This window comes from Lithobates pipiens, unplaced genomic scaffold (genome assembly GCF_037356315.1).
Source record: "Lithobates pipiens isolate NorthernLeopardFrog02 unplaced genomic scaffold, aLitPip1_a1.2 Scaffold_1, whole genome shotgun sequence".
Taxonomy (NCBI): Eukaryota; Metazoa; Chordata; class Amphibia; order Anura; family Ranidae; genus Lithobates; species Lithobates pipiens.
The window spans coordinates 132881542-132906215 of NW_027507685.1; the positions used below are offsets into that span (position 1 = coordinate 132881542).

Consider the following 24674-nt stretch of genomic DNA (forward strand, 5'->3'; position numbering starts at 1 on the left):
AAAGAGTGGGAGCAATGCCAGAACAGATTTTCAGGGGCAGCAACATGGTCCAGCTACTCCACTTTCGTAAAACACTACAGAGTGGATCTGGTGTCGGCAGGTGAGCAGACCTTTGGGCGAAAGGTTTTGCAAGCTGTAGTCCCACCCTAACTGGTAAGTGCTCGTTTATCCTCTCATAGTGGTTGTCCTGAAAGACGATTAGGGAAAATTAGAGTTACGCTTACCGGTAACATCTTTTCCAGTAGTCTTTCAGGACAGCCCTAGTTCCCACCTGAAAATTGGGGGGGGGGGGGGGGGGGGGAGTCTTACAAAAGACCAGAGCGCAGCAAGATAATGGTATTTGACAATATGTTATTAATGTGTTCTTGGGTCTCCCCAGCTGGCCGGAGGTAATCTCGATATAAACTGAGGTCCGGCAGGGGAAGTAAGAATTTATGGGCTGGCGCAGTGTTTCCAGAGTAAGAGGAGGAGACTATCTCTCATAGTGGCTGGCTGTCCTGAAAGACTACTGGAAAAGACGTTACCGGTAAGCGTTTTATTACAACACTTTGAGCTGTGACTGTAGTTAAGGCGCAGCGCTCCCCCCCCCCCCCCCCCCCCCCCCCTAGCATTCAAAGATTTCCACAAGCTTGGCCTCTGACATTACTTGCGGAATAGAAACAGCTAAGGGTGCAGTCTAGCTTTCCTCAACAAAACTAGAATTTTGCTTTAGCCATTTTGCTTCCCCAACTTTTATTTTTTGCACACATGTTAAAATCCAAATTTGTTCCCAGAAATTACTGTAAACTCCTAAAGTGTTTATCTTTCCTGAAAGCAGAGAACCTAGAGAATAAAATGGTGGTAGGGGCAGTTTATGTTGCACAATATTTGCGCAGTTATTTGAATATTTTCAGTTAGAAAATGCATTAAATTTATTTTAATGTAACTTTAATGCAAACAAATACAATAGGGTTGTATTAAAATTGTGCATACCTATAGAGACACAAAAAAATTCTGATAACCATCATTCTCCATAGGTTACGCTTTAAAAGCCTTTACATGTTATCAGTTTAGAGGGAACCATGACCTACCGCTCTAGAATTATTGTTCTCACTCTGACATTCGTAATGATACCTTAGGCCGCGTACACACGGGCGGATTGTCTGCCCAACTTAGTCCGCTGAACCGTGTTTCAGCGGACAATCCGCTCGTGTGTGGGCTTCAGCTGACTTTTTCAGCAGACAGTCTGACGGACTAAGTCTTTCGGAATTTCCGTAATTTTGTCCGTCCAAACTTGGTTTTGTCTGTCCAAACTTGGTTTCAGCGGACAGTCCTCTCGTGTGTAGGCAAGTTGGACGGACTAAGTATGGCGCATGCTCAGAAAGGATTTACACGGCCGAAGGTTGCATTGCAGTGTATTGGACGTCGTATTTCTAGTCCAGTCGTACTAGCTGTATACGTCATCGCGCAAGCTTTCAGCGGGCTGTCTGTTCATCGTGTGTGGTCAAGTCCGTTCATTCAAAAGTTGAACGGACTGTCTGTCGGATTGTCTGACGAACTTAGTTGGGCAGACAATCCGCCCGTGTGTACGCGGCCTTACATGTGGCACAATTGATGGTTACATACATGTGCTCGCCCTACTCTACACTTTTTATACTTTTTTTTTTTTTTACTTTTATTGCTATCACAAGGGGTCTAGCAACCCCACTTTATGATGGTATGGGCAGGTGACAGGCACTCTTCTATGGAGAACTGGGTTTCTATTAGACCCCCAATGTCTGCCCTGTCCTCCAATGCAACTATTCAATCTCAGATTGTGTTCTAATAGCTGCATCCTCAGCTACACTAGCCAAGGAATGACAGCTGTGACCCAAGTTCCTCCAGCTTTCACTTGGAAAGCAGCTTCCCTTGATACTGGGCTCCCCGGTGGAACAGGAGAGTCTGGGAACCACTGCAGATGCCACTGACACCGCTGGCAGGGAAGAGGCTCCTTCTTGATAGCCCCATAAAAGTGATTGGACAGCTCTAGAGCCACCTGATCATTTTTAGCAGAAAGCCATTTGCTGGCTCTTAAAGCCAGCATTGAGCTTACAGCTGCAGAACTTGTCTACCTTGATGTTTATAAAGTACTGTACCTTTGTAGATTAGTGGTTAAAGTGTAACTACAAAATTTTTTGGGTTAAAACTGATAGAGTTCTAACCTTCCTTTTTTATACCATAAAATAATTGTCTGGAGATACACTTTAAACTACCATTGATTTACAATGACTTGTACTATGATAAAGTATTTCCATATGATTACCTGCAAGGGCTCTTTCACATGGGTGATCATGGGGTGGTAAAAACAGGTGATTGAGCCATAGTTTTACACCCCCCCCCCCCAACAGCCCACCTGAGGAAGGACATGCAGCCATTTAAGGCTGTACACATACCACTCTGAAAATTAAATCCCCTGTCACATTTGCCAAGCAGTACTGTGGCCAAATTATCTATTCACGTGAATGGGGCTATGCAACAACCACCCTGCAACTGTGTGCAAAGCGTGCTGTTGCAGTTGTTTGACCTTTTAGGGTAAAACAGGAGGCAACATATCACCACCACTTGTCATCAGCCCTCTGAAAAGTGATCCACCATAGATTGTTTTCAGAAGGGCAGCAAGGGCTGCCACCTGCCTGATTAGCTAGTTTAAACATTGCTTGGGAAATTAGGGCTGTGTATATGGCGTTCTATTGTATGTGCATTCTAAGGTGCCTTTTTAAATATTAAATTCAAATGTAACTATTTTATTTAGGTATAGCACAAACATTTGCATCCCTTATAAAGCAGGTTTCCTTGGTACCCTCTCAGACCCTCCTGTGTCTTTGCATAGCTAGAGGCTCATATCTGCACAGTGCATTCTAGCTGTAGTTCAATAATACTTACTGTATAAACTGTATATATGTTTGTTGTATTATTTATCATCTGCTGTACTTTCCAGGACTGGGCCTTAAAGTGGTGAAAGCAGAGGGGAATCTAAAAACGAATGCTGAAATTATCAGCCCTCTGCTCTGCTCCGTTGAACCCTCCTGTGTTATGAATATAACCTATTACTTTACCAGTGGCCCTGCAGGTATTTTTACATGGGGATTATATATAGGGAAATTATAATGGTTTGGGGGTTTTGTTTTCCTTTTTTTTTTTATTTAAAAAGTACATAAATGTTTAAACTCATAAAATTAGAATATCACCCAAAAAAAAAATGATTTCAGTAATTCAATTAAAAAAATGAAACTCATATTATATAGATTCATTACACACAGAGTCATATATTTCAAACATTTCTTTCTTTTAATTTTGATGATTATGGCTTGCATCTAGTGAAAACCCCAAATTCAGTATCTCAGAAAATTAGAAAATTATGAAAGTTCAATGGTGTCACACTTTAATCAGCTAATTAACGCAAAACACCTGTAAAGGTTTTCTGAGCCTTTAAATGGTCTCTCAGTCTGGTTCAGTAGGTTACACAATCATGGGGAAGACTGCTCACGTGTTGTCCAGAAGACAGTCATTGACACCCTCCACTAGGAGGGTAAGTCACACGAGGTCATTGCTAAAGAAGCTGCTGTATCCAAGCATATTAATGGAAAGTTGAGTGGAAGGAAAAAGTGTGGTAGATAAAGGTGCACAAGCAACAGGGATACCCGCAGCCTTGAGAGGATTGTGAAGCAAAGACCATTCGATAATTTGGGGGAGATTTAAAAGGAGTGGACTACGGCTGGTGTCAGTGCTTCAAGAGAATAACACAGATGTATCCAGGACATGGGCTACAACTGTCGCATTCCTTGTGTCAAGCCAATCCTGAACCGGAGAAAAGATCAGAAGCGTCTTAGGGCTAGGGAGAAAAAGCACTGGACTGTTGCTCAGTGGTCCAAAATCCTCTTTGTATTTAATTTGGAAATCAAGGTCCCAGAATCTGAAGGAAGAGTGGAGAGGTTCAGAATCCAAGTTGCATGAGGTCCAGTGTGAGGTTTTCACAGTCAGTGATGATTTGGACCACTGTGTTTGGACCACTGTGTTTTATCCAAAGTCAGCACAGCCCTCTACCAAGATATTCTAGAGCACTTCCTGCTTCCCTCTGCTGTCCAGCTTTATGGAGATGCTGATTTCATTTTCCAGCAGCACTTGGCACCTGCCCACACTGCCAAAAGTACCAATGCCTGGTTTAATGATCATGGTATCACTGTGCTTGATTGGCCAGCAAACTCGCCTGACCTAAACCCCATAGAGAATCTGGGGTATTTTCAAGAGGAATATGAGAGACACCAGACTCAACAATGCAAACAAGCTGAAGGCCACTATAAAAGCACCCTGGGCTTCCATAACACCTCAGCAGTGCCACACCCACGCCGCATTACATAGTTACAGTTATAGTCAGGTTGAAAAAAGACCATGTCCATCAAGTTCAACCACAAAAACCGCATTGATGCAGTAATTCATGCAAAAGGAGCCCAACCAAGTATTGCGTGTATACTATATACTGTACATGGACATACTTTTCAATAAGCCAATATTTCTCTATTAAAAATCCTTTTTTTTTATTGGTCTTATGTAATTTTGGGTTTTCACTAGCTATTAGCCATAATTATCAAAATTAAAAGAAAGAAATGCTTGAAATATATCACTCTGTGTGAAACACATCTACATAATGTATGAGTTTCACTTCTTGAATTGAATTACTGAAATAAATGATCTTTATTTTTTGAGATGACCATGTGTGTGTTTGTGCACTGGTGCGCAGTCAAGTTGGAAAAGGAAGGGGCCATCCCCAAATTGTTCCCACAAAGTTGGGGGCATGAAATTGTCCAAAAGGTCTTGATATGCTGATGCCTTAAGAGTTCCCTTCACTGCATTTAAGGGGCCAAGCCCAAGCCCTGAAAAACAACCCCACACCATAATCCCCCATCCACCAAATAATTTGGACCAGTGCACAGAGCAAGGTCCATAAAGACATAGATGAGTTTGGGGTGGGGAAACTTGACTGGCCTGCACAGAGTCCTGACCTCAACCAGATAGAACACCTTTGGGATGAATTAGAGCGAAGACTGCGAGCCAGGCCTTCTCATCCAACATCAGTGTTTGGCCTCACAAATGCGCTTCTGTAAGAATGGTCAAACATTCCCTAAACCTTGTGGACAGCCTTCCCAAAAGAGTTGAAGCTGTTATAGCTGCAAAGGGTGGGCCAACTCAATATTGAACCCTACAGACTAAAACTGGGTTGCCATTAAGTTCATGTGCGTGTAAAGGCAGGTGTCCCAATACTTTTAGTAATATTGTGCGTGTGTCTATATATCATTCATATATATATATATATATATATATATATCACTTTGCTCACTTTGCTTACCTATTCACTTGTGTGTGTTTTTGTCCAATACAGTTTGAGCTATTGAGCTCTGTAAACAGGAGGTTTTGCCTGTTGTCTTCATATAAGAATACAAAATATTCATATATAATATTAATCTAAAAATAAATAAAAAATTTTTACAACACACATTTTTAAAACTATACACCTTATGTTTTCTATAACATTGTTAACATATTCTGTGTATGCCTAAAGACAAGACATTTATACTTGTATATTAATAGATCCATCCTGCATTCATACCACACAAGTCCAATAGTGGAAGAGGGTGTGTGGCCAACTAGTACCATCTGGATATCAAATGAAGGTGAAAATGGTGAACCAGTACTAAGTAAATAAAAACTCTTGGGCAGGGCCTTCTACAGATAAATCCCCTCTGATCCCGAGGATGGCAATCCTGATTCAATATCCTATATAGGGTAGTATTACTAACTGAGAAACTTGCAGAGGCCCTGCTGTAGTGGTCACTATGAACTTTGCCAACATCTTGTTACATCTCTGCCATGGCTTTAGTAATGTAAGAGAACCAGAGAGATAATGATGATTTTTATTTGTATCTGTGATTTGATTCTTGTCCCAGGCTTTCTGAATCTACGGGTGTGGGATCCACAGCTGGGAACACACACTCATATGTTGCATGGCACAGGAGATAGCACATCATGGAATACTGTTTCTATTCCTCTGGGAGAGAGGAAACAGCCTTTCCAGGTACAGTTGTTCTAAAGAGTTTGTCAATGAATATAGATAATGTTATATACAAAGATTAATGGCACATCAGTTGCATATGGAAGAAATAGTTACAGTAGTTAGAGGGGTTGTAAACCCTCGTGTTTTTTCACCTTAATGCATCCTATGCATTAAGGTGAAAAAACACCTGGCAGTCACCGCCCTCCCTCCCGTTTTACTTACCTGAGCCCCTTCATCTCTTCGGCGGGAGCGCACTTGTCCTTCTCTCCACGGGTCCCAGCTCTTGATTGGATAGATTGATAGCAGTGCAGCCATTGGCTCCCGCTACTCTCAATCAAATCCAATGACCCGGGGGGCGGGCCCGAATCCAGCATTCCTGTCTGTGGACGCAGATACTGGACTAGGGAGCACGCCTGCAAGGTAACCCCTCGGGAGGGCGCTAGGGGGTTACCTGATGTGGGGAGGAGCCGCGAGAGCTGCCGGGGACCCCAGAAGAGGATGATCGGGGCCACTCTGTGCAAAAGAGCTGCACAGTGGAGGTAAGTATAAGTTTGCTATATAAGAAAAAAAGAAAACAACCCTAACTATCACTTTAAGCTGTAGATTACTTTAACCACTTGGGACCCGCGCTATAGCCGAATGACGGCTACAGCGCGGATCTCCTTTTCCGGGACTACGTCTATTGACGTAGTCCCGTGCACGAGCGGCCTGCGCGCCCCCTGAGGGGCGCGCGCGGCGCGCTCTGTGATCGGCGAGTCTATGAGACTCGCCTGGTGACCGATCAGAGCAAGGGGTCGATCCCGACCCCTTATCACGTGATCAGCTGTCAGCCAATGACAGCTGATCATGTGATATAACGGAGCCGGTAATCGGCTATTATTCCTCCTCGCGCTGGCAGCGCGAGGAGAAAAAAAAAAAGCCGATCACCGGCGGCCGTGATCGGGACATCAGTCCCGATCACGGCCAGCCCTGCCAGTGCCCACCTGCCCCCTCATCAATAAAGATGATAAAAAAATAAGTGCCCCCTGTCAGTGCCACCCAGCAGTGCCCACAGTGCCACCCAGCAGTGCCCACAATCTGCCTCAACAAAGGTGCTGCACCCCAGTGCCACATATCCGTGCCCAGCAGTGCCGCCCATCAGTGCCCAGCAGTGCCACCTATCAGAGCCACCTATCAGTGCCCATCAGTCCCATCTATCAGTGGTCTATCAGTGCCCCTTAGTGCCACCCATCCGTGCCACCCATCCGTGCCATCTTATCTGTGCCCATCTTTGCCCATCAGTGCCGCCTTATCTGTGCCCATCGGTGCCGCCTTATCTGTGCCTATTAGTGCCGCCTTAACTATGCCTATCAGTGCCCACCAGTGCAGCCTATCAGTGCCGCCTCATCAGCGCACTTCAATGAAGGAGAAAAATGACCTGTTTGCAAAATTTTATAACAAACTATTAAACATGATTTTTATTTTTTTTGCATCTTTTTTTGTTTGTTTAGCAAAAAATAAAACTCCCAGCTGTAATTAAATACCACCAAAATAAAGCTCTATTTGTGGGAAAAAAATTATAAAAATTTCATTTGGGTACAGTGTTGTATGCCCGCGCAATTGTCATTCAAAGTGCATCAGCGCTGAAAGCTGAAAATTGGTCTGGGACTGAGGGGGGTTTAAGTGCCCAGTAAGCAAGTGGTTAAAGCCCATTTGTGCTGGCCTGTTTTGCTGCAGTAAATTACATGCATTTTATTGCATGAAAATAAAGTAGAAATTTCATTTATTCCTTGGTGGCATCGGTGGTGTGTAGCTTAGTGCATTTTTAAAATATAGGACATGTTGCATCTCTGGTAAATAAAAAGGAATTTTAAAACACAGAAAAAGGACTGGACAGTTTATTTGCAAATAATTACTAAAGAGATGCAAAGCAAGGAAATGAATCTGCCTGCCCTTGGAAGGTGCCAGAGAGGATTTTGTTTCCATCCATGTGGCAAAATTGCTTTTATTTTGCCTTCATCTGAGCCAAGTCCATAGGAGTTGTTAGGCCGCGTACACACGGGCGGACTGTTCGCCCAACTTTGTCCGCTGAACAGTGTTTGGGCGGACAGTGCGCTCGTGTGTGGGCTTTCAGCGGACAGTTTCAGCGGACAGTTTGACGGACAAGGTTTTTCGGAATTTCCGAAAAACTGTCCGCTGAAACCTTGTTTCAGCGAACAGTCCGCTCGTGTGTAGGCTTGTTCATCAAACAAAGTTGCGCGCATGCTCAGAAAGGATTTTCACGCCGAAAGCTATAATGCAGTGTATAGGACGTCGTATTTTTCGTCCCGTCGTACGTGCCGTTCACGTCATCGCGCACGGTTTCAGCAAACTGTTCGTCCGTCGTGTGTGGCCATGTCCGTCCATGCTAAGTTTGAGCGGACTGTTTGCCGAAACTGTTTGACGGACAAAGTTGGGCGAACAGTCCGCGCGTGTGTACGCGGCCTTAGAGGTTGCAGTTGATAGACATCAATCTGTTGTTAGAGACAGTCAGGTCTCAGTGAGAAAAAAAAAAAAAAAAAAATATATATATATATATATATATATATACTGTAAACTTGCTGAAAATAAGTTTTGAATATATATATATATATATATATATATATATATATATATATATTCAAAACTTATTTTCAGCAAGTTTACAGTGGAAAATATATATATAATATAAGCAAGCAAGTGCCCAGTAAAAGAAATATAAAAATATTGAAGTAAACATCAGAATATCAAAAATTCTTCATTTCAGCAAGTCCACAGTGGAAAAAAAAAAAAAAAAAAAAATATATATATATATATATATATATATATATATATATATATATATATATATATATATTCAAAACTTATTTGGTAACTTATTTCATCAAGTCCACAGTGAATTTTTTTTTTTAGATATATATATATATATATATATATATATAATATAATGTCCCATAAAGTGACTCTGAGATGATGATCCAAATAATATTAACCGTGACTTCACACACTTCGGTGTGACTGCGTTCACCTCCAATTGTGTGACTGCACAATTAAGTTTGGTCCACAACAGCAGCTAAACCACCTCTGGGCTCTGAGTAGCAGGATTTACAGGCTCCCCCAGGTGTAATCCAAAGATGGTATCCTCAATTTAAAATACAAAAGAGGTCAGATAGTGCATGATCGTTTAAATATAGAAATTTATTGTTGGTAAACATCAAGGTACTCACACTTTATGGGTGCTTGCAGTGCACCAGGCTAAAGAAAACATACAATGTTAAAATCCTCTCCAAATGGTTTGCAGGCTTGTGTGAATCAGCAGCTAGCTTAGAGAACAATTGACTGTCTCCTCCACCATTCTGGCCCCTCCCCTACGCATGGCGACACAGGGCGATCACGTGTCTTCCTCAGGGGGATCTGCTGGTGGCCTTGTGATGGCTCTATGGGTGTCTGGATGTAAAAAAAAGTATCCGTTTACATCTGTTTACATCAGGCAACCTCTGATTCAACACATTTGGGTCCGCAGAAACAGAAAAGGATGCACTCTTTTTCCTTTTTTTTTAAAGGCCTAGACAAACTTGTAGGTAGGCAAATGTAAACAGACGCAAGTCCATATACATTTGCTTGCCCATATAGCTGCGTAGAGTGTCTGATCAGGTCTGCCTGTATGTTTTTTGGGTGGACCTGACCGGAAAATCCCTATTTTGTTTTTATTTTCTTACAGGAAATGGTGAATTAACAGGGGAAAGGATCATAGACAGTGGAGGGAAAGCTAAAATAAGCAAAACCACGATACTGGTGAAAATTGCCTTGTACTCATAATACATTAATCACTGGAAACTAAAAATGTTCTTAAGTGTTAAAGAAAGCAAAAAAGGAAACAGCATTTTGTTTGTGGTTTCAGCTGGTGCTGTCTGGATCTGTGGACCCCCAACCAGAAGGGAACTGGAGCGCTCTAGTACAAGAAATGCAGTTTATAGGTTGCCATAATGCCTCTGTCTCTGACGGTATGAACACTGTAATATATTGGTCCACTCATGCTAATGGAGCTGATTATAGTACCTTCCAGATGCATTGTTCAAGAAAATATCTTTCATCAGCTGCAGATTTTAGCAGAAACCTGTAGGGACACTATTGCTGACCTCTTTCTGATAATGCTAGTTGTCTGGCTGTCTCTGGTTTCAGTGCATTCCGAGCTTTCAGATTGAAAAAAAAAATGAAGTCAGAGCTCCTAATCTGCATGTCGGGATCCAGTCAACGCTTCCTTAGGTAATAAAGTCATTTGAACATCATAACAGTCAGACAACTGGTATTTTCAGGAGGACAGTTATGGCATCCGCCTACATAAGCTGGCAGATTCCTAAATGATAAAACTCCAATAGGGTAGCTCAACTAAGTCATAAAAATAGGTATATTTTTATATAACTTTTAGCAAAAACTATAGTATACACATTGACAACACTAGAATGTGGTTTAATGGTTCAGATGTATTCAAATCTGCTAAAAAGCCAAACTATAAACTTACAGCCATCATCTGCTATGTAATATGTAATATTCCTAAATAACATTGTCTTCAGATAGACCAATATAGCCAGCAAGGACAAAAAAATCCACATCTGCTTAAAAGTAGAACTAAAGGCAATTTTTTTTCTTTTTTTTTTTTTACATTTTGGATAGCGTAAAAGAGGGTTCTAACCCCTTGTCAGATTTTTTTTTTTTGCCATCTGTGTTGCATTGGGGAAATTTTTATTTGCTTCCTGTCCCAGAGTCAAAACAGGAAATGCCTGCCGATTTAAGGGAATCCCTTGGGCCCCTTTAATCTCCAATATTCCAAATCTATCTATCTTTTGTCACTATTCTTTTTAACGAGAGCATCATTCTTAAATGTCTGTGAATCTATATACAAATTGTTTTGTGTGAAGTTAGCAAACAAAAATATGAGCAAATGGTATACTATTTTGTGTGACAGCAAGCCTTTTCTATATATATTTTTAGATTGATGATGTAAACTATATGATATTTTACTGAGAAAAGGAGATTTCTATGAAAATAAATGTACCTACAACATTTAGAATCATTTTGTTTAGCTTGGTTGTGATGTGGAAGTGTGTGCTTAAAGTGGTACTCCAAAAAAAAAAAAAAAACTGCATACTTGCTTTTAATCTACAGTCATCTATTAATTTCCATAACTAATAAACACAATATGGAGCACAATAGAGCCTTTTAAAGCCAGGAGGTATAGGTCACTGTTCCATCACAAATCTATGAAAATTATGGGTAATCTTTTCGAAATAAAAAAAGTTGATGAGAGAAACAATGTGTTCACTGGTGCTAATTCTTCTCTAGAACCTGTAACTTGTAACTTTGAGGAGAGTCTGTGTGGCTGGTACCAAGATCTGACAGATGAGATTGACTGGAAGCTGGGAAGCTTATCAGACCACACTACAGGGCAAGGTAAGTTTGTCAAGGCTATTCATGTGTCACTTACTGCATTATGCACACTAGGCATTTTTACAACAAACGCTAAAAACGTTAATGCAAAAATGCAGCAAAAATAATTTTTTATAACATTCAGCGTGCATGAGGCCTTAGAGTTCTGTTGTTGCAACATTATTACTAACCTTAGCAGATCATCAGATCGGGCCGAGTTCTTATTACATTTTGCAGGAAGATGGTCCTTGACTGATTACTGCCCAGGTTGAGTTTCCTAGGTCATGTGCATAGGCCTTTTTATCAAGGCTCCTTCGGGTCATTCTCATGTTGGGTGAATTCCTCGGGTCCTGTATATAGGAAGACTTCTGGTAGGCTTCTGTACTTGAATCAATCTTCAGATATATTATTTCCAGAAAGCCTTCTCCTGGCAGAAGTCGCACAAGGTGAGTTCCTTGCAGGGGAGGGCTGGCAGCCTTAGGCCTGGGGGGCAAGTCCAGTCAAGTGGCCCATTGAACCACTGAATCAGCTAGCCACCCATCTACACCACATTTCCCATACAGAGAGAGAGGGAGACTGCTCCACATTGCCCCAAAGAGAGAGAGACTGCTTGACACTGCCTGCACAGAGAGAGACTGCTTGACACTGCCTCCACAGATAGAGACCGCTTCACACTGCCTGCACAGAGAGAGACCCCGCTTCACACTGCCTGCACAGACCTCGCTTCACACTGCCTACACAGAGAGAGCAGTCACTTTCTGTGCAGGCACTGTGAAGCAGTCAGTCTCTGTACAGGCAGTGTGAAGTGGAGCAGTCTCTCAGAGAATGGAGCAGTCTCTCAGAAAGAGACTGCATGATTGCCCCCAGAGAGACTGAGTAAAAGAGCTGGCCCCTTCCCCACACCCAGTACACAGACCAATGAGACCGCAGGAAGATGAAGACTAAAGACTGTGCTGTCACTGCCACCACACTAAGCACTACCTGTGGAGTCCGGAGCTTCTCTGGTGAGTGAGCACCACACCACTGGGCAAGCCAAGCAAGCAGAGTAGCTGAGAGTCACAGTGAGCGCAGCAGGCTAAACACGCAAGTCCTGCTGTCTCCCCGGCATGAACACCAGTTTCACCAGGGTGCAGGTTCCTCCTGTCTCAATTGCGGATAGTAAGAAATGCACATGCAGGCACATGCCGGAGCACCGGCCAGATTAAGGGCATTGTGGGCCTGGTGCTGCAGTGGAGCAGGTTTAGGAGTGGCAGGGATATGAGGTAAGTAATGTCATATCCCAGCTCTTGCCCAGACTTGGTCACAGCCCCACAGGGCTGTAATGTTAGGGAAGCCCAGAACTTGAATTACCAAGCTTCCGTAAGAGCCGTGTGTCGGTGTGTGCTCTGAGGTGAAAGTTTCCAAGCCATCAGAATACAGTGATCACTGCTGGCAGCTATAGCAGCCAGCACTGATCTCTAAAAAACATAAAGACACGCTGGTTGTACTGTCAGTTGATCGAGTCAAATTCTGTACAACCAGTCTGCACATAGATAGATTGAAATGTCTGCTGAACCGGCAGAATTTCAATCTGTCTATTGTGGCCTAAGTCCACCAGTCTCTGGGTTTAATAATATCCTCAAATCTTCTGAAAGGGGGGCTCCACTTAGGTGTAGAAATTCACTTTGACCTCCACCTTATTTCCAGAACTCTCTTTAGGGTCCTTTAACACTGAAGGCGCTGTACAGGCATTTTAGTGCTAAAAAATAGCACCTGTAAAGCGCTTCTTATGCCACCCCAGGTTTCCCACTGGGGCGGTGCGCTTGAAGGACATTCTGAAAAGTCCAGCAAGCAGCATTATTGGGGTGGTTTGGGAGAGGTGCCCAGCCCATTGAAATGAATGCAACACGGCCGTTTTTAACACTTTCTTTGTCCACTAGTGGGGGTTAAAAGTGCCCCGCTAGCGCCACTAAAACAATGATAAAGCGCCACTAAAACGAGCAGTGCTGTACCACTACCGCCCACATCGCCCCAGTGGGAAAGTACCCTTTGGTATTAGATGTGCAAACAAAAAGGTGAGACCACATCTAATACCTACAGAGAGTAATGGAAATAAGGTGGAGTTCAAAGTGAACTGTGTCATTACCTGCAGGGATTGGCATTTAGGGAGGTTAAAGCAGGCAGGGATGAAATGTGATATCAACTATTCACTGCCTGTCAAATGCCTCTGAAAAGTGACCTGAGCATGGATCACTTTTCAGAGGAGTGGCAGTGGCTGCTGCAAGTGAATACAAGCATTTAGGCTCACACTGGTGTGCTGCGGTTTGGCTGCAGTGCGGGTGTACTGGCGGATGTCACACCCCCTCAGACTTCTTTTAGGTTACTCATTGTTGCTGCATGTTCTGAAAGTGCACCGAACATGCAGCATGCAGGACGTTTTGTGCACTTTCAGAACATGCAGTAAAAATGTGCATCCTCTATGTCCCAGGGGCAACATGCAGGATGACTGCCAGTACACCAGCACTGCAGCCAAACTGCAGCATATCAGTGAGAGCCCTCATCATACCACCTAGCCCTAGGAGGGCAAGGTACTGGCACAGGCTGCTAGTAAAAAACTCTTTGGCTGTAGAGAGGAGGAGAGAGGAGGAGCTCACTTACTTGGATGGTCCCAGCCTCCCAGGAGCCTCACTGGATTCCAGCCAACTGCTCAGATTGAGCAGAGAGCAGGTCCAGCCTCTGCCAGCCAATGGTGTGGAGTAGGGAGGGGCTGGGCGGGGCTGTGCTATGTAACACAGACTGTCAGCCCTGACATGAAGACATCCCTGGCTCACAGTACTGGACTCGGCCAGCTCAAGAACTGTGCATGTTGCGGTTTTGAGCTGACGACACAGCAGCCTTTGCCACCGCATATCAGAGCAGCCCAGGGGGCAATTGCATCCCTGCCCCCTGGCCCAGCCCTCCCCTGGTTCCTTGGATATTGTATTTTTAGGTAGACTTCTCGTGGCAGGTCTCTGTACAAAGTGAGTTCCTTGGGTATTGTATTTCTAGTATTGTTCTCTATATGAGGTGAGTTCTGCAGGTCTGGCTTATAGGAATACTTCTGGCTGGTCTCTGCAGGGTTGAGTTGTTCTACAACTCTTGTATTTCTAAGAAGGCATCTCCTGGATGGTCTTTGTACAAAGTGAGTTTTTCAGGTATTGTATTTCTAGAGAGGCTCTCCAGGCTGGTATCTGTATGAGATAAGTTCCTCGGGTTTAATATTTCTAGGAAGACATCTTTCTAAACTGGTCTCTATGCAAGGTGAGTTCAAGGTCTAATATTTCTAGAAGATTTATCCTCTACAGTTCTTGTAATGGGATGCAGAAAGATTAAAGAAGAGGGAAGACAGCAAGAGAATGGAGAAGGGAGAGAGACGAGATAAAACTGGCAACAAGAAAGTCTCATTCACTTTTAATTATGTTATGCTACAAAAAGATCTCAAAAAGATTTCTATGTGCCCAGAAGGTGCCTGGGTTTTTAGAGTCATAATATCACCCTAAAGCCTAGTGCACATGATTTTTATTTTTTTTTGCTTGCTAGGCTCCATATCGAAAATGAAGAGGTTACTAAAGTTTTAAAATTCTCCTAAGACAGAATAAAAATTTGGAAGTGATGTAATGTATTGTATTTGTATTGTATTTTTGTGTGAAAACTATACTGATTAAATAAAAATTGTACGATCTGGTATCATGCAAGAAATTTTTTTGTGTTTGTCCCTTTGGATAATTTTGCATGAAAGCTGTGTACTAACGATCAGATTATCATATGATCGCTTCAAAATCTGTATTTTTTGTATTATTTTCTGATTGTGTGTACGTGCCTTAAAGAGGAAGTAAACTCTACTAAAAAACATTTTTCCCCCTTTTCTGCAAAGTAAAGGCATAATGTAATAGTATGCATCACATACTAGCACATTATGTGACACTTACTTGCAAAGGAAGCCCGCGTTGTCCTTATTTCTAGGCTTACCTATAGGTACAAATTACACAGGGAGGTTTACAACCTCTTTAAGAAAAAATATGAGATCAGTTGAGTTCAATCTGCAATTTGGAAAGACTTCAGTATACATTTCTGTGATGTAGATGTATACTTTTGATGTAGATTGGAAATAAACATTCTTGCCAACCGCACTGCAATGTGAGGGCAGCTGTTTTCATTCTGCACCACCGACAATTAGATTATCTTAAGAGTACACTGAAAACAGTGAAATATGAACTGATATATTTTATGTTAACACTTGCTGTGTTATAGGTCGTTTTATGTATGTAGAAGGAGATTCTCGAGGGGATCGTGGTAACATAGCACGCCTTATATCTTATCCACAATCAAACCCGAAGGAGTCACAGTGCTTGTCATTTCACTATCGTCTGCATGGCCCAGATACAGGTAAAAAAAAATAATAATCTTTTCTATGCTGGAACCTGCCACAAGTGAAATATGAAGGCTGCCTTTTTTTTAAATATTAATGTCATGGCCATCATGCAGTTCCAAAGCTTCAATAAGACCCCTTTCACACTGCAGGCGTTTTTCAGGCGCTACAGCACTAAAAATAGCACCTGCATAGCGTCTGAAAAAAGCCTCAGCTGCAAACCCAGTGTGAAAGCCTGAGTGCTTTCACACTGGGGCGCTTCTCTGGCAGGGCATCACAAAAAGTCCTTCCAGCAGTTTCTTTGCAGCTGTGGAGGAGCGGTGAATACACCGCTCCTGCCCATTTAAAACAATGGGGCATCGCCCCCATACCGCTACAGCAGCGTTTTGTGGGCAGATTTAACCCATTTTCGGCTGCAAGCAGGGGATAAAACCGCCCGCTAGCGGCCGAATAGCGTCGCTAAAACTACGATAAAGTGGCACTAAAAAGAACGCTGCTTTACCGTCGACACCCAGGGCGGCTCACTGTGAAAGGGGTCTAATCATTGTGACTGATCCAGGCAGAGTTCTGAGTTCACAATTATGCAAATTGTTCTAGGTCTGTGGCTCTGGAAGTACTGAAACCAGGGAGAGCCAGTCAAATAGCATTTTGGTCAGCGATGACAGCTGTATTCTTTTTATGTGTAGAATTCCAGGTGTCCTACCCAGATGACTTTTTTTTTTTTAAATCATGAAGTGATCACACTGTTTCTCCTGTACACCTCTTATTCACACCAGCCTCTCTCTTGCATTCCATCCAGGCACTTTGAACCTATTCAGTATATTTGATGGAGGAGAAGAGAAGCTGATCTGGACCAGCACTGGCACCCATGGAAATCGCTGGCATCGAGACTCTGTCACTCTCACTGGCAAGAAATATCAGGTAATCATCCTTTGGAAGGCTATATTCATATAGAGAAGAATAGACTTCATGTAAACAGTGCCCCTGATGGTTACCAAATCTGGTACTTCCATGTAACTTTTATAGGGCTGACCCTTCCAAGAATACTAATTGTCTGGCTGTCTCTGGTATTAGTACTTTGTGTCCCTGACCCAGAACTAGCATGCAGATTACAGAGTAAAAACAGAACTCCTGCATAATTGTTCCAGGTCAGTGCCTCAAAGTACTGAAGCCACTGGATCAGCATAGCAGCCAGGAAACAAATATTTTCTGAAAAAGACAGTAACTGCACAGGCTTCCCTTTGATGCCCAAGTGTTAACACAGAAATCATTTAATTGAAGTAACAAAAAAAAAAAAAAAAATCTCCCTACAGGTGGATAAAACGTCTGATGCATTCAGGATTTTCTTGCAATTCAAGCAAACTTTTTTTATTCCCTGAAATTTTTGCTCATTGCTCAACACAGGTGCAAGCATCAGGTGTGCCTAGAAAAGAATCACAAGTTAATAGCCGGAATGATGGAGTTCTGGCAACACGTTTGATTTTTTCAGTAATGTATCTTTATTTTCTCTTTGCCAATGTCCTAGCTGATATTTGAAGCATTGCGTGATGGATCTGTGGGTTACATCGCCATTGATGACATCACTATTACATCCAGTGCGTGCCCTGCTCCTACGCGTTGCTCTTTTGAAGCTGGAACCTGTGGCTTCTCCTCTGAGGGAACATACACATGGAAATTACATCAGCACAGCCGCTCTGAATCCCACAATGGGCCTTACTTTGATCACACGCTGCAGACCTTCACAGGTGACTGGGCTTTCATACTTTTTAACAGCATGAGGTAGGTTGAGGTGACATTGGTTAAATGCAGTATAGAAGTGGCAGGAGGCTTTGCATGGTAAAAAATTTGTATTGCATTACAAAAATTATACAAAATACACAAGCCCTTTGTGTGAATAAAAAGAAAGATAAAATGGTTCTTAAATATAGATTAAAGGTTAATAGAAAGGGTTATTTACAGTAAAAGTAGTTACTTTGTGATTAGGAAGGATTCCTTACTGCAAGAGTTGTAATGCATAGATAGGAAGAGTTCCTTACTGTAAAGGTACCTAGAAAATTCAGACGTAGGCCAGTTTCTTCACTGCAAAGGATTTTTGTGCAAACATGCAGATTTCTTCCATAGGAGAAGGGTTAACACAGTAGATATCCTTGACACCAGCCTTTCTTAGGTTAAAGCATGGGTTAGCAGGTTCCCCATTGCTTCATTTGTAGTAGTTTAGATGACCTTTTAGATGGTCCAACTGACCTGTTTGCGTTGCATTTCCTGTCTCATCGAATGCTTGAATTGCAGGAAAGCGGGTCAAACTTAGTTTTTTCTTCTCCAACAGTACCAACTGACTGGTGTAAAGCAAATGTGATATCAATATTCCAAAAAAGTTGAGTTGTATAGCAAAAACTACAGACCAGTCAGTCTGACATTGATACTATGTACAATATTGGAGGGAACATTAAAGCGGAGTTCCACCCAAAAGTGGAACTTCCGCTCATTTGTCTCCTCTCCCCCTTCAGTGCCACAATTGGCACCTTTCAGGATATATATATATATATATATATATATATATATATATATATTAGAGCTGCCACGACGCGTCGACGTAATCGACTACGTCGACTAAGAAAATACGTCGACGTGCGTCGATGCGTGACAGTGGAGGCAGTGCTTAGCATTTACCGCTCCCCTCCGTGCCGCCATCCCCCTCTCTTCTCCCCCTCCTTGCCGCCGTCCCTAGGGGTGCAACGGATCGTCACCGATCCGTGCGCACATGCCGCGATCCGCGGAGCGCTCCGCGGTCTCGGCCTTAGGAGAGGCCGCGGCTTCGGCCTAGCTCCGAAGCGGCGGCCATCTTTCTACACCCAGGCGTTTACAATGTGATCGCTCCGATGGAGCGATCACTTGTAAACAAACCGGCGTCATGACATGACGCCGGTTTCTCTCTCCCCTCTCTGTACGGATCTGTGCAGTGGAGGGGAGAGGTCGGATGGATGCAGCCATCCCGCCCTACCATGCCATGCTCTACTCTGCCCTGCCCTACCATGCCATGCTCTACTCTACTCTACTCTGCCCTGCCCTACCATGCCATGCTCTACTCTACTCTGCCATGCTATACTCTGCCCTGCCATGCCATGCTATACTCTGCCCTGCCATGCCATGCTATACTCTGCCCTGCCATGCCATGCTATACTCTGCCCTGCCCTGCCATACCCTGCCATACCCTGCCATACCCTGCCATGCCATACCCTGCCATGCCATACCCTGCCATGCCATACCCTGCCCTGCCCTGCCATACCCTGCCCTATACCATACCCTGCCCTGCCATACCCTACCCTGCCATACCCTGCCCTGCTCTGCCATGCCCTGCTTTGCCCTGCCCTGCTATGCCCTGCAATACTATACTATACTCTGCCCTGCCCTGCAATACTATACTATACTCTGCCCTGCCCTGCAATACTATACTATACTCTGCCCTGCCCTGCAATACTATACTATACTCTGCCCTGCCCTGCAATACTATACTATACTCTGCCCTGCCCTGCAATACTATACTATACTCTGCCCTGCAATACTATACTATACTCTGCCCTGCCCTGCAATACTATACTATACTCTGCCCTGCCCTGCAATACTATACTATACTATGCTATGCTATACTCTGCCCTGCCCTGCAATACTCTGCCCTGCAATGCCCTGCCCTGCAATGCCATGCCCGCCAATACTCTGCCATGCCCTGCCCTGCCCTGCCCTGCAATGCTCTGCCCTACAATGCAATGCCCTGCCCTGCAATGCCCTGCCCTGCAATGCCCTGCAATACTCTGCCCTGCAATGCCCGCCAATACTCTGCCCTGCCCTGCAATGCCCTGCCCTGCCCGCCCATTCTCTGCCCTGCCCTGCCCTGCAATGTAATGCCCGCCAATACTCTGCCCTGCAATGCAATGCCCGCCAATACTCTGCCCTGCAATGCAATGCCCGCCAATACTCTGCCCTGCAATGCAATGCCCGCCAATACTCTGCCATACAATACTCTGCCATACAATACTCTCAAGGTTATCCAAAGGATGAATTAGCTAATCAAAAAACAAACAAACACTAGATTCATTAAAAATAAAAATAATAATCGGATAGTCGTTGACTAATCGAAGAAATAATCGATAGATTAGTCGACAGACAAATTAATCGTTAGTTGCAGCTCTAATATATCTATATATATATATATATATATGTATAAATATATATATATATTGTGAAGGACTGGCATCAAATGTAGTGGAGCTTTAAGGACACTGCCACTTGTTGTTGGTTCTTCTTTTTAAGGGCTTTGCCCATTTTTATTAAGGCTGGGTTCACACTGAAGCGATGAGGGAACGCCACAAATTTGCGGTGGGTTCCCGCATCGCATGCCTCCCACCGGCAGTTCACACTGCCCTATGCAAACTGCTGGGAGTGTCAGTGAAACGTTAATGACACCCCCAGATCAGTTCGCATATCGCAGTGCGATCTGCAAACTCGGACAGGAATCAGATCGCATGGTGTGAACACCCATGCGATCCGATTCTGCTGCGGACCAAAAAAAGGGTCCTGTGCGAGTTTGTGGCGGGTGCGATGCGAATTCAGCCATACTATCTGTATGGCTGAACTCGCATCGCACAGAGATCGGATGTGATTTGCACTGCAGTGCGGTGCGAATCACATCCGGTTCTCCTAGCCGCAGCAGTGTGAACCCAGCCTCAAAGAAAGTTCAGCAAACAAACTTAGGTTTCCCCCGCAGGGTTTTTCAGCATTCTTTTTTTCCATCAACAAAATAATATTCAGCCTAGTTGGCTCTCACTTGCAGCACTGCTGCTCTGGCCTTACCCTCCAGGCCCTTGTCTGTCTCATACAGACTGTTTCACCGACCACCTTGATGCACACAGCTAGCAGCCTCTTGCTGCACTGGCTCCCCCGTGGAGCCCTCCTGACTTCTGGTACTCAGACTTCCTATCTGCCGGGGTGGAGCCCAGAATCATGGTCAGGTTACTACTAAAAAAAAAAACAGCACACACCTGAATAATCAGTATGCTGGCATCCCACCTGGATCTCTCAGAAATCCCTGAGCTCCAGGTTGCAAAGTGGACTTTGAAAAACACTGAGGAAACTGAAAGGCCAGTTCCTCTTCATGTTACAAGCTCCCTGGAGTCCCTCAAGTCGTCCGGTTGAGAATTCTGGGTCACAACCTCCTTCTAGACCCTGGGCGGTTGAATGCTCTGCCACACTATATATAGATGTGTGTGTATATACTGTGTTTATTAGTGTGTGTATACACACAGCATCCCCTCACATTTTTGTAAATATTTTATTATATCTTTCATTTGACGACACTGAAGAATAGACACTTTGCTACAATATAAAGTAGTGATTGTACAGCTTGTATAACGGTGTAAATTTGCTGTCCCCTCAAATTAACTCAACAGTTTAATGTCTAAACCGCTGGCAACAAAAGTGAGCACATCCCTAAGTGAAAATGTCTAAATTGGGCCCAATTAGCCATAGTCCCTCCTCTGTGTTATGTGACTACACGTGTTACACAATCTCAGGTGTGACTGGGGAGCAGGTGTGTTAAATTTGGCGTTATCGCTCTCACTCTTTCATACTGGTCACTGGAAGTTCAACATGGCACCTTATGGCAAAGACCTCTCTGAGGATCTGAAAAAAATAATTGTTGCTCTACTTAAAGATGGCCTAGGCTGTAAGAAGATTGGCAAGACCCCAAAACTGAGCTGCAGCATGGTGGCCAAGACAATACAGTGGTTTAGCAGGACAGGTTCCACTCAGAACAGGCCTTACCATGTTTGACCAAAGAAGTTGAATGCACATGCTTAGCTTCATATCCAGAGGTTGACTTTGGGAAATAGACGTATGAGTGCTGATAGCATTGCGTCAAAGGTTGAAGGGTTGGGGGGGGGGGGGGGGTCAGCCTGTCAGTGATCAGACCATACAAGGCATCAAATTGGTCTGAATGGCTGTCATCCCAGAAGGAAGCCTCTTCCAAAAATGATGCACGGAAAGCCCACAAACAGTTTGCTGAAGTCAAGCAGACTAAGGATATGGGTTACTGGAACCATGTCCTGTGGTCTGCTGAGACCAAGATAAACTTATTTGGTTCAGATGGTGTCAAGTGTGTGTGGTGGCAACCAGGTGAGGAGTTCAAAGACAAGTGTGTCTTGCTTACAGTCAAGCATGTTGGGAGTGTCCTGGTCTGGGGCTGCATGAGTGCTCCCGGCACTGGGAAGCTACAGTTCATTGAGGTGACCATGAATGCCAAAAACATGTACTGTGACATACTGAAGCAGAGTATTAACCCTGCCCTTCAGAGACTGGGCCGGAGGACAGTATTCCAATATGATAACAACCCCAAACACACCTCCAAGATGACCACTGCCTTGCTAAAGAAGCTGAGGGTAAAGGTCATGGACTGGCTAAGCATGTCTCCAGACCTAAACCCTATTGAGCATCTGTGGAGCATCTTTAAACGAAAGGTGGAGGAGCGCAAGATCTCTAACATCCACCAGCTCTGTGATGTCATCATGGAGGAGTGGAAGAGGACTCCAGTGACAACCTGTGAAGCTCTAGTGAATTCAATGCCCAAGAGGGTTAAGGCAGTGCTGGAAAATAATGGTGGCTACACAAAATATTGACACTTTGAGCCCAATTTGCACATTTTCACTTAGGGGTGTATTTACATTTGTTGCCAGCGGTTTAGACATTAATGGCTGTGTGTTGAGTTATTTTGAGGGAACAACAAATGTACACCGTTATACAAGCTGTACACGCACTACTTTACATTGTAGAAAAGTGTCATTTCTTCAGTGTTGTCACATGAAAAGATATAATAAAATGTTTACAAAAATGTGAGATACGGTATATATGTCACCAAAACAAAAATAGAGGGGAAATCTTCTAATCCAGAGGTCTTCAAACTATGGCCTTCCAGTTGTTCAGAAACCATCATGCCTAGTCATGTCTGTGAATGTCAGAGTTTTACAATGCCTCATGGGAATGCGTAGTTCCGCAAGGGCCGTAGTTTGAGGATCCCTGTTCTAATCATAGCTGTCGAAGAGGGGATTTCCTCTCACTTTAGAGGGATTTTTTCTTACTCGCCTGTTATTTCTCCTGGAAATTTCTGAAACAGGATACAAGCAGCAAAAAGGAAAAAAAAAACTTGAGATGGGTTCACACTGCTGCGGTTCAGAATGTGATGCGATTCCTGTGCGAATTACATGCTGTGTTTCTTTGTATGGCTCAAAGTACACCACATTTGCACTAAACTGGTGTAGGACCCTTTTTTTGTCTGCACCAGAATCGGATTGCATGGGTGTTCACACCCATGCGATCTGATTCTGCAAATCACACTGCATTTTGCAAACCGATTGCGGGGTGTCTTTAATTTAACATACACGCCGCAATTGGATCGCACAGACAGGATGGGATTTAGATGCAGTGCCAAATCTGCAGGGATTTTGCTGTGGTTTCACACTATCTAATGTGAACCTATGATTACTTGGTCATTTTGTGTATTTGTATCCTAACAATGTGCAAAGTCAGTTTTAAGACAACCCTGTCACCAGGGCTTTTTTTTTTCTGGCGGAACGCAGGTCTGGCACCTCTGCCAGAGAACTCCCCCGTTTTCTGTGTGTACTATAGCCTGCTACTCTTGCCTGTAAGAAAGCACTGGCAGCCACGGAGGGATCAACCGTGGAGACACCTCTACCAGAGCACTCCCCCATATCCTGTGTGTACTCTATTTAGCCTGCTGCGTGCTGCCTATAATGAACAAACAGTTGAAATATATGGAGAAAAACACGGACTATTCAGGCATATATAAAAAAGTATAACAATCTATTTATTCATATCAAAAATACATTAGTTCCAAAGACATAAACTGATTAAAAAATATGTATGTTCAACAGGCCCATGAATTAATCCTATCAGACAACATTGTATCATCACAAACTTCTTCCTGTGGGATATTATTAATGATATAATTACAAAGTCCCACTGGTATATGACATTGATTGCTGAGATATGATCATGGGTTCTGGAGATCGCATTAAAAATACAGGTGAATGCTCTACATGTTTCGCAATGCTATTGCTTCCTCAGGAGCGTCTGTTTGATGAGAAAAAAGATTTTTTACATACAAAGTCATCTTTAGATTACCGTATAATTGTCACATCAACAGTGTACTTAATTAAAACTAGACATGTGTCTCTGTCACCTACTCACCACTCTAAGTATTGATATACACTCAAGCTTGTCCAGCATGCACTACCAAGTCGCTGCTATATCATCAACCTTCCAGATGGATTCACAGAGGAAAATCACTCTTGATATAGCCCCCAAAAACATCAAACCAAAAATTCAGAGGTAGCCAATACTGTGCAGAAATACACTAGCGAGGATGTATCCAGTAGCTACAAAATAAGCGTGTAAAATAAATATTTCAGAGGAAACGCTGGCCAACATAAACAGAGTGACCTACAGATATTGAAGAGACCATCAAAAGGCCCCTTTTAAGGTATCCTAGCTTTACTACTACTGGGCTGCGCAAAAAGTCCTCATAGAGCGGTGGGTACAATCCCAATATTGTAATCCAGAAAAAAGGAATGCGTCAGGAGTCAATATGCATGCTGAAAGCTTGCACGTGGCTCATGGCGTGGTGTTTTTATACATCCCATACATCCTTTATATTCTTTATACATCCCATCCAGCCGACGTCAGCGTGCCTGACGTCAGCTGGATTGGTCGCTCCGCGCATGCGCCGGG

At 43.6% G+C, this 24674-nt stretch overlaps 1 protein-coding gene across 1 annotated transcript in view; it reads left to right on the top strand.

The window, feature by feature from the left end:
• MAMDC4 (MAM domain containing 4) overlaps nt 1-24674 on the top strand; it is a 123686-nt gene that overhangs the window by 60182 nt on the left and 38830 nt on the right. Inside the window, exons 14-20 of the mRNA XM_077477051.1 lie at nt 2957-3088; nt 5961-6088; nt 9966-10068; nt 11408-11515; nt 15761-15895; nt 16678-16799; nt 17404-17623. Coding sequence (XP_077333177.1) covers nt 2957-3088; nt 5961-6088; nt 9966-10068; nt 11408-11515; nt 15761-15895; nt 16678-16799; nt 17404-17623 — 948 coding nt within the window. The remainder of the gene's footprint in view (nt 1-2956; nt 3089-5960; nt 6089-9965; nt 10069-11407; nt 11516-15760; nt 15896-16677; nt 16800-17403; nt 17624-24674) is intronic.